Here is a 9,707-nt window from a genome sequence, read left to right as displayed (position 1 = left end):
AAAAAAAAAAAAAAAAAAAAACTGGGGTTTTGCCTTATAGTCCGGGGGGGCTCATAGTTCGGAAAAAACGGGCTAAAATCCTTCCTGGATTTTTTTCTGTGAAGAACCCAGAGAGGGTTATTTGGTTATTATTTATTTCATTAATAGTGTTACTTATTTCCTGACTTTTGTTCTGTGAATAACCCTGAGAGGGTTATTTGATTGTGCTTTCTGGAAAACAATACATTTTTACATTTAGGCACTCCTGCAATCGTCACACTTTTTCTGTTACAAACTGACTCCGGCCCCCCACCAGAGAAGGAAAAAGTTATGTGGCCCTCGCAGAAAAAAGTTTGGGGACCCCTGACTTAAACAATATCAATATAATAAAGGCAATACAAACAAAGAACGAAGTAAATCTGTCATTCATCTAAGAAAAAATCCACCCATCCATCCATTTCTAACACCCTTGACTCTTGTGGGGTCTGGAAAGTTGCTGGTGCCTATCTCCAGCTAACCTTCCGGGCGAGAGGCGGGGTACACCCTGGACAGGTCGCCAGTCTGTTGCAGTCTATAAGAAAAAATAAAAATTAATTTTTAGGTCCCCCTCACTACTGTTAGAACAGTGGTTCAGGAGGAGCAACAGCAGCGCTGCTAAATGGCACAGGCTGCTTTAGAGCCGCTGAAGTGAGGAGCTAGGTGTTAGCTGCAGCTCTGCACCACTAACCAAAAACCTTCCAGTAAGTAAATACTTTAAGCAAAAAGACATGTAACACGTTTTATTTACTTTCACTGCTCAATGGGAAGAAACACATTGACAATAAAAATCAGTCCACAGTTCGTTATTTCATTACTTTGACTGAATCATGATAAACTGCCACCTTATGCCTTGAAAATCAAAACTAGCAAAACTGCTACATTGCTTTCATAGACTTGGCTCCTTTTTCTGTCGAAGGTAGCCAATATTTCAATTATATTTAGCTCTCTAACCCTTACTTTAATAAGAAGAGTTTGAAATGGGAGGGAGCGGCTGAGCGTTACCACCAGCCGACAGCTCTGTATGGGAGCCGAGAGCAGGGGATTGCAGCTGATGGTAAAAAAACATAATAATAATAATAATTATGCCTTTATTTCTTACCATCTTCAACGTAGAGCCTTTAAAACCACAAAATAAAATTGAATATTTTTCTAGAAAACTCTGGTGCTGACCTTTAAGTTTGATACTTCCCAGATATTCAACTTCTACATATTTATAGGTTCTCAGCCATCCAGGACATGAACCCCCCCTCCCCACCCCAAATAAAATAAAATAAAAGTTTAAAGCAACTTAAGTTATAATTTAAATAACACATGACTTGTATTGAGAACCACTGCAATAAATCAATATTTGTGAGGAATTTTATTAAGTGGAGTTACTTATTAAAACTTGTTTTTAGTCAGAGCCTTAAATTTTTGTAAAGGTGTAGCGGAGATTAGATGAACCAAACTCATATTTATGCAACATTTGAATCTTAGTTTGACTTCTATGGGTCTCAGCAGGTTGTTTACCGAGAAAAACACTTTTGTTATTCATTGCTACTTACTAGTCATTTTTGGTCCTGCAGCTTGAATACACACACAAAAAAAATTAAACCACATTTTACGTTACATTTTACTGTAACTTTGCCGACCCCCCCAAAATTGCTCTTAAAAAATGTCCCTGTTTATGGTCCCTCCCAATAATGAGATGGGATTTACACCCTTGACTGCTAGGACTGATCTAAGAGCAGCATTTGATGTGACACAAACTCTGAAGTCGAATGTTTTGTGGATTAAACATGATGGTCAAACAGGAGTCTGGCCTAGTGAAGAATTTTATGTCAGCAAAGCCATTGCTATGGAGGGAAATACAGCTGAAAGGAAAATGAGCAGAGCATGGAACCAAACAAGTATAGAGACACAGAAGACCCCATGGTGACAAATGAGAAAAATACTAAGAGGAAATCTAATTGTCTTTTAAGTAAAATTTGAATGCAACAAGATCTACAGTTAATTTCACAAGTCACCATCATACAAGTTACCTACGAAAGAAGTAATAAATAGTTATAATTAAAATTTTGCTACAAAATATTGGGATAAAACTGTATGTTCATATCATCCAGGCTTACTTACAAATATATATCAAATAAAATATGGTATATTCTATTGTACATTCCTGTTACAATGCAGATCTTAAATTCTTAAGTTTGAGTTTCAGCAGGTTTCACTTGGTGATAGCATGAGATAAGTGTGGTGCTCTGACACACAGGGTGTTTCCCATCCTCTGCTGCTGGTTTTCATGTTTATCTCCCAGCATGGAATGTAAGCCAGCCCCATCCCTGACGTCTCCACTCATTTCTGCCAGCTTCCTCCCTGAACAGGGCGCCTCGGGTCAGGCAGCCGTGCCCCTGGAGGGGCTCGGGACTCGAGCAGAGCCGGGCCGGCCTCTACCTCTCTCTGCCCGTGTACCTGCGCCACAGGGCCAACCGGACCCGCTCAGGTATCGGGGCCGGACGCCCGAGCGGCTCACCGGAGCCCCTTGACCCCATCCCGTCATCTGAGTGTTAACTCCATTCATCCACCCGCTGATAATTCAGCCCCCCCCCCCCCATCGTTGAACTAATGTTTTCTACATAAAGAATGGCCTTGCATGGAAAACGCTAGAATGAAGTGAATGTCCTACTTAATTGAGCTGTAACCATGACGAGCTGTGAACTGTGTAGCTCTTGAACGATCATCACCTACTCACTCAGCTGTTAGTTCAGTAGTTTTGTTGCTTGTCGTCGAACTAACCTCACCAGTCGCTTCTGCATCTTCACATCCTGAATGGTTTCCTTCACTTCTTCACACTTTAATAAGTTTTTGTTTTTCTTTGTTTATTTTCCTCCACAGCTGAGTTCTCTCAGGCCAGCGGCAGCGTGATCACCGTCATTGCTCCTGCTAAACGCTCCCCACCAACCCCACCCATAAGGACGACCGCCATCAAGCACTACTCTGTAGACCCCATCCTCCCCACTCAGGTTCCAGAGCCACCCTCTGTTAACACCGCGGCACCTCCTGCCTCTCCTAAAGGTGGAAGCAGTGAGGACAGGATGCACGTGACTGTCCCCCAGAGGACGGTGGAGACCCCGCTCCCACTGCCCGCCCACATACCCCCATCTCCTCCCAGGGTGAAGGTGCTCCCTCCACCTCCCACCTCGCCTGCTGCGGACGTTCCAGTTACCCAGACGGACCCCCCCACCCTCACCTCGGAGCCGCCCGGCCAGCCTCTGGCCGTCCCGCTGCACATCCTCATCAAGAGAGCTCTGAACAGCCCTGGTGCACCCCAGCCCAACCCTGAGAGATTCCAGAAGGCCCACTCAATGCTCTTTTTTCCCCCAGAGGACCCTGAAGAGGTGCCGCAGAACTTGCGTCACTCCCTCCCCATCTCCATCGAACCTCTCAGGCTGTAAGTAACCGTCAATCTCACTGGTACTCAGATGAAGATCTGGGTTTGAAACGGTTCTGGGTTTTTTATTTGAATGGCTTTTTAAATGGTAAAGAAATTTATTGCAGAAACTGGACGTTTTTCTGTGAATCAAATTAAAATGGTCATTTTCCATTTCATTATTATTATTTTTTTATTTCACTCTCTCAATAATAAATATGAATAATTCAGGGTTTCCCCCAGAAAACCAGCTAAGCCCGGTGGTAGGGGCATTAGTGGGTTGCTGAATGTCATCCAGCAACTCACTGTGTTTGAGTTAAAAATGTTTAAAGTTCACAGGAAATTTGAAAATATCATTAGGTAATTATGTGTTATTGGAGGACATTTTTAGCAATGTCTAAACACCAGGAAAAGCCAAACATAAAAAAATACACATAACGTAGAAATAATGTTTTTGAACTTCAGTTGTTTCATTCTAATTAAAGTGTCCAAACATTGTTTGGTCTTGTATTAATGACTTGTCACTTTATTTGTTGAAGTTGTTAGCATGTAAAGACAGGCAGTGGTTATGGAGTTCTGGTGAATAGGAAGGCTTATATGGTTAAATGAAAAATCTGCAGAATGTGAGTTTTTTTTTTTTATACGATTGATTAGTTGTCAGAATAATTGATTACTAAATGACCATAAGTTTCAATTCTAGTATGTGAAATCCGTCAGAGTAGAAAGGGAATGGAAACGATCTTCATCATGTGATGCGGTTGTCTTTCCAGGCCAGAAGATGATGACTTTGACATGGAGGAAGAGCTGCAGAAGGTGAAAGCTCAGCGGACCCCCCAGCAGCCAGAGCTGGAACCCCGCAGCAGGAGGGGCCTGATTGGAGACCCCAGGGTCACAGTTATACCCGAACAGGGCGGCCACGAGGACGAGGATGACTCCGACTCCGATGGGCCCATCCACTACAGAGACGACGAGGAGGAGGAGGACGACGAAGAAGGCCCTGCAAGTAAGCTGCACTGTTGCATTTAAAGGGGCAGCATCATGTTAAATCATCTTCATTGAGCTTTCCATCATGTTATAATGTTATTTCCTCATCAAAAACATACCTGGAGTGTTGCATTGATTCTTTCAAGAATATATATAAAATAAAAAAAATCCTTTAATCTCCATGGCAACCATTCAGCTGTGAAAAACGCCTGGGTGAACCTAGCCCCGCCTTTGAGACGCAGCTCCTCCTCAGACCTGTAGTTTCCAAGCTTCTGAGTTTCCTCCTCACAGAGCAGCCCTCTCTGACGATGGCCCCACTCAGCTCCTTCAGACTAGCCAGCAGCAATTAGCAAACACTTGGTAGAACTTTCCCAGCAAGTGTTAGTTTTCTGTTGCAGAAATACATGAACCCATGTTGTGACTGAATGTTTTTAAGGCTGTTCTTACTGAGTTTCAGACGGAATTATCTGTCTGGAAATGTTTTGACTGAGGAATCTTTTAATTGATGTACTTATGAAGATTCTAGTTTTTCTGTTATCTCTGTGTGCTTCCTCCAGTCTTGGTCAGGATTATCTTCCAAAAGAGATTTTAAATCTCAATGTAGTGAAATAAAGGTTAAGTAAAAAAAAAAAGAGAAGCATTTCTAAAGAGACAGAGACCCAATTTAAAGTAAAATTTAATTCAAGTTCATATTTGTAACAACTGAAGGTAATGTAGTTACTTGTTTGTGCTATAAAATGACACTATGTGCCTGGAAATCACATAATACTGTCCCTTTAAAGAAAAGGGCAGTAAGCCCCTATATATAGTCCTGTAACAGCCACGCCTGGTCTCCACTCCTGCCTGTATTAATACGGGGGTCTGGTGTCTGACAGGTGGGCTGGCAAGCCGTGTGAAGAGAAAAGACACACTGGCTCTGAAGCTGGAGAGGCAGGAGAAGCATGAGCGAGAACAGAGGGAAGGCCAGGAGAACCAGGAGGGGATGACCTGGAACAACAGGGAGCAGTGGGTGGCTGTGAGGAACAGGATCGGCACCACGCTCACACGGTAAAACACACACACACACCCGCGCACACACACATACCTGCCTCTGCCACAAGACACTGAAGTTATTTTCCCTGATTCCATTTGTTATTCCACTCCCCTTCCCCCACCTCAGAGATGCACTGCACTAATGTTGCATTCTTCACTGATTTGACAGATAAACTCACTTACTGTACAACTGACGGATAAATATGTTGCTTATCTTCAGGCGGCTGAGTCAGAGACCTACAGCGGAAGAGCTGGAACAGAGAAACATTCTTCAAGGTGAGACTCACTTTGTCTGTCCTTCACATTACAGTTACATATGTCATCTGCAGAAAAAGATCAGTTCCTCAATGACTTCTTAAGTTTCATAGTTTCATTTTTTCCTCCCAGTTTACCCTTCATTACCATTCTTTTGGTAATATTAAGTACGAAAATATCAGATTTCTTTCAATCAGTGAATTTATTAGTTGTTCTAAGTCAGTGTTTCTCTAATCCTGGTCCTCACCGCCCCCCTGCTCTGCATGTTTTAGATGTGCCTCTATTCCAGAACAAATGATTGCATGACCATCAAGTACTGCAGAAGCCTGTTAATCACCCACAGATACAATTCAGGTGTGTGGCTGAAGGGAAATACCTAAAACATGCAGGACAGGGGGGCGCTGAGGACCAGGGTTGAGAAACTCTGGTCTAAGTATAGTGACTGATGACACTCTTTGATATGAAGAGTGAAGGCGAGTCAAAATGAGCTGTTCTTTACCAGAGGGTCAGGATGTAACCAGGGGGTCCACGAACATTTAAGAAGTCTGAAATTCATGTTTCTGAAATTAAAACCTTAAGATGTCTTGAATGTGACTTGTTGAAACCTGCAGATCACTAAAGTATCTGTACATGCATAAATCAGTTTCTAATGTCACAAGTCGCTGTTTTCACTGTTTTTGTCAAAAAATAAATACAATTTCATTCAGCTGACAAAGAAGGTTCCGATTTACTGTCAATAATTAATAATGATTTTTGTAAATGTGTTTAAAACAAGAAAGCCACTTGAAACGTCAGTGTTGTTTTTAGAAGTTTGTCGTAAGACTGCGTTGACTTTTAATACTACAGAAATGCTTAAATCAATTTGAGTTGTAGTGAAAGATAGACAATGAAGTGTACAAGTTATACTTGAACGTCTGGAGCCCCGTCAACACACCAGTGTGAGGTTGTGTGGACCTCTTCTTATTCATGACTCCAGATTCACAGATTTTTCTGAGGAAAGTCAATCCCAATTTATTCAGACTTTTTCTTGGAGTATAGCTAAAATATTTGAAAGAAATTGCAGCTTGAGAATCTGAAATGCCTCAGAGTAATGCAGCTTGTCACGCTACTGGCTGCTGTTTGCAAAGCAGCCAATCCAGGAGCGCCATCTCCTTTTCTTACTGCTGATTGGCTGTTCACATTGAGTTGTATTTGATGTTTGAACTACTACAAAAGGAAATTACGAATGTCTTTTGTTAAAATATATTCCGATATTAAGATTTAATATAGGTGAAATAACTTAGAGCAATCCTACTTGACACTATTGTGTTTTTTTTAGCATTGTTACGCTGAACTCCAGCATCATTCCACTGATTAAGAGTTGCTTCTCTTGCCTGGAGTTGATGCTGGGTGGGAAACAAGGTGTTTAAAGTTGGACAGACTGGAGCTGTGTGATGTCGGGTAGCATCAGGTAGAGCTCCAGTCAGGACAGGCGCAGACAGGCTGTGGAGAAACACAGCTGAAAGGAAAGTGCTGTTCTTCCCACAGGGAGGTTGGTGCTGAAATAACACGCATCTCTGATCATGTTTAGGAGAACGATTAAAGCTGTTGGAAAATGCTTGTGTAAAATCAAACTACTTCAGATGCAGTTTGTTTAGTCATCAGAGTCCTGCTCCGAGTCAGAGTAAGCTCAGCCTCGGTGTCCGTTTAGCTGGGATCAGAACAACATGGCTCCTTGTGCAGAGCTTGGCAGTGCTTAAAGAGCTCCATTATGGCAGCGGCGGACAGCAGCTCAGGTGAAGCCTCCCTGACTGGCTGCTCTGTTTTCCCCTCTCATGAAACGTCTTCCCTTTCCACAGCCAAGAACGAAACGGATCGACGGCTGGAGCGATCCGAGATCAAACGGAGGCTCACCAGAAAGGTGGGGGACATTCAGCGATTGTATGTTTGGCGAGTATTCTCCTGAACTTGATCCCTAAAACCTCCTTGTTCTTCTGCTTTCAGCTGTCTCAGAGGCCCACGGTGGCTGAGCTGCAGGCCAGGAAGATCCTGCGTTTCCATGAGTATGTGGAGTCCACCCACGCCGAGGACTACGACCGGAGAGCCGACAAGCCGTGGACCAAACTCACTCCTGCTGACAAGGTGAGACTCTGTCTGCCCACAGCAAGTGCCTGAGAGAAGCCTCATGTGACGGTCAGGTGTTCAAGAAGCAGCCACCTGATAGTCCGGTAGACTCGGTTCCACTGGGACCAAAACTACATTTATTCCATTTCCAGCTGCTGTGGTTCTCTCTCTCACTTCTCTGAGTTATTCCAAACCCTTTGAGCAACCTGTTCCCCCTCCTTGCCTGTGGGGGTGCTGCACCAAGAATCCTCGAAGGAAATGAAACAAGAACCTCTGAAGAAGAAACTAAGCAAAACTGCCTTCTTCACAAATGGAAACAAAAATGGGGTAGTGTCAGATTGTACTTGTTGGAGGATTTCTCTTTTGATAGCAGACCATGACCCATTTCTCCTGATAGCGCTAGACTAGTGGGTTTGTTTTGATTGTATTTACCCAGAATGCCATGCGCTGTCATTTGCTCCCTGCTTTTGGGACAGTTTCTTGTCCACATATCAGACTGTCCATGCATCCTTAAAAATATTTCAAACTTCATGTATCTAAAATGAAGGGCTTGTAGAAAATCCAAGTTGTCTTTAACTTGGTCTTAAACTTTGTCATAGCAGGATTATTGTTTGTTTGTTTGTTGTTTTTTTTTTTTCCAGAGGGTTTTTCTGTCAGACAAAAGTTTGAGCCGCAGACATCTGCGTTCAGTGACTCGAGGTGGTTGAGGCTACTGCTATCTGCTAAAAACCTTTGCTACCTAGCGTTTTTGTGTCCATCATGGATAAGTGCAAACTTATCCCCAGTTAGCTGGATAATGTTTGTTTTCACTACTGGCTCACCTCTGTTGACAACTCAAATGAGGCTTTTTGCATTCTGTACAAAAAACAACTTTGAAGTTTGGCACTACAGGGGTTTGTGTGATGCTTGATTGCAGGATCATCCTTCTATCTCTTATATATTAAGTTTTTTGTCTTAAAGTTTATTCAATGTTACATTATAAATGTCTTAAAAAGTCTTAAATTTGACTTGCTGAAACCTTCATTGTGAAAAGCAAGTGTTCAGAATCATGTCCAGAAGGTTCTGATCCTGTGTGTTCCTGCCAGGCCGCCATCCGCAAGGAGCTCAACGAGTTCAAGAGCACAGAGATGGAGGTCCATGAAGACAGCAGGATCTACACCCGGTGAGGCCGCCGCACACACCCACGTTCACTGGAGTATCAGTACTGTTGGCCTGGCTAAAGTATTCATACCCACGTGAACTTTTTCACCTTTTTACACAGCCTAATGTTTTATTAGGATTAGATGTGACAGAACAGCACAAAGTAGTTAGTCATTGCAAAGTGGAGGGAACACAATACATGGTTTTAGCATCTACAGGCCAAGAGATTTAACTTAAAATGCTCTAAATCAGGGGTGTCCGAAGGGACTGACTTTGTGCAGCGACTCAAACTTCCCTTCACGACAAGTGGTTGATGCCAATGGAGACCTTACTTAGTTACAGATGGATTATAATCTTACAATAGAAATATTGACTACAGCAAAAGTACCTGATAAGCAGGCTTTATCCGTCACATCAATCGAGCTTTACTGCATCCAGATCTGATTTTAATGGACTGATCAAATTTGGCTACATACAAGAGTGGCCTAAATCTTGTTTTTATTGCTTAAAATTGATAAAAATGTTTTATGAATTTCAGTTGAGACCTTTAATAATTCACAAAATAAATCCCTTTTTTAATGAGGCATAGCTGCAAAACACTTAACATTCTGGGTTTACAATAATTTACACATCCCTTTCTAACAAAATAAATACTGTTTTATACACTTAATCAAAGTGATGTATCTTGGTTTATTATTGTATAGGTCAGGGCTCACCAACACGGTGCCCGCGGGCAGCTGGTCGCCCGCAAGGACCACATGAGTCGCCC

At 42.6% G+C, this 9,707-nt stretch overlaps 1 protein-coding gene across 1 annotated transcript in view; it reads left to right on the top strand.

Moving 5' to 3' along the window:
* Positions 1-2,340: 2,340 nt before the first annotated feature.
* Positions 2,341-9,707, top strand: part of LOC106964803 (phosphatase and actin regulator 4A-like) — a gene marked incomplete at its 5' end in the record, with an annotated part of 13,822 nt that continues 6,455 nt past the window's right edge. Inside the window, 8 exons of the mRNA XM_015060513.1 lie at positions 2,341-2,497; positions 2,890-3,445; positions 4,195-4,427; positions 5,284-5,455; positions 5,661-5,716; positions 7,534-7,595; positions 7,679-7,816; positions 8,884-8,960. Coding sequence (XP_014915999.1) covers positions 2,341-2,497; positions 2,890-3,445; positions 4,195-4,427; positions 5,284-5,455; positions 5,661-5,716; positions 7,534-7,595; positions 7,679-7,816; positions 8,884-8,960 — 1,451 coding nt within the window. The remainder of the gene's footprint in view (positions 2,498-2,889; positions 3,446-4,194; positions 4,428-5,283; positions 5,456-5,660; positions 5,717-7,533; positions 7,596-7,678; positions 7,817-8,883; positions 8,961-9,707) is intronic.

This window comes from Poecilia latipinna, unplaced genomic scaffold, assembly GCF_001443285.1.
Source record: "Poecilia latipinna isolate Pla-1442-1.1 unplaced genomic scaffold, P_latipinna-1.0 Scaffold1721, whole genome shotgun sequence".
In the NCBI taxonomy this organism is placed as follows: Eukaryota; Metazoa; Chordata; class Actinopteri; order Cyprinodontiformes; family Poeciliidae; genus Poecilia; species Poecilia latipinna.
The sequence above is the reverse complement of the archived record's forward strand: the minus strand, read 5'-3'. Positions and strand labels throughout refer to the sequence as shown.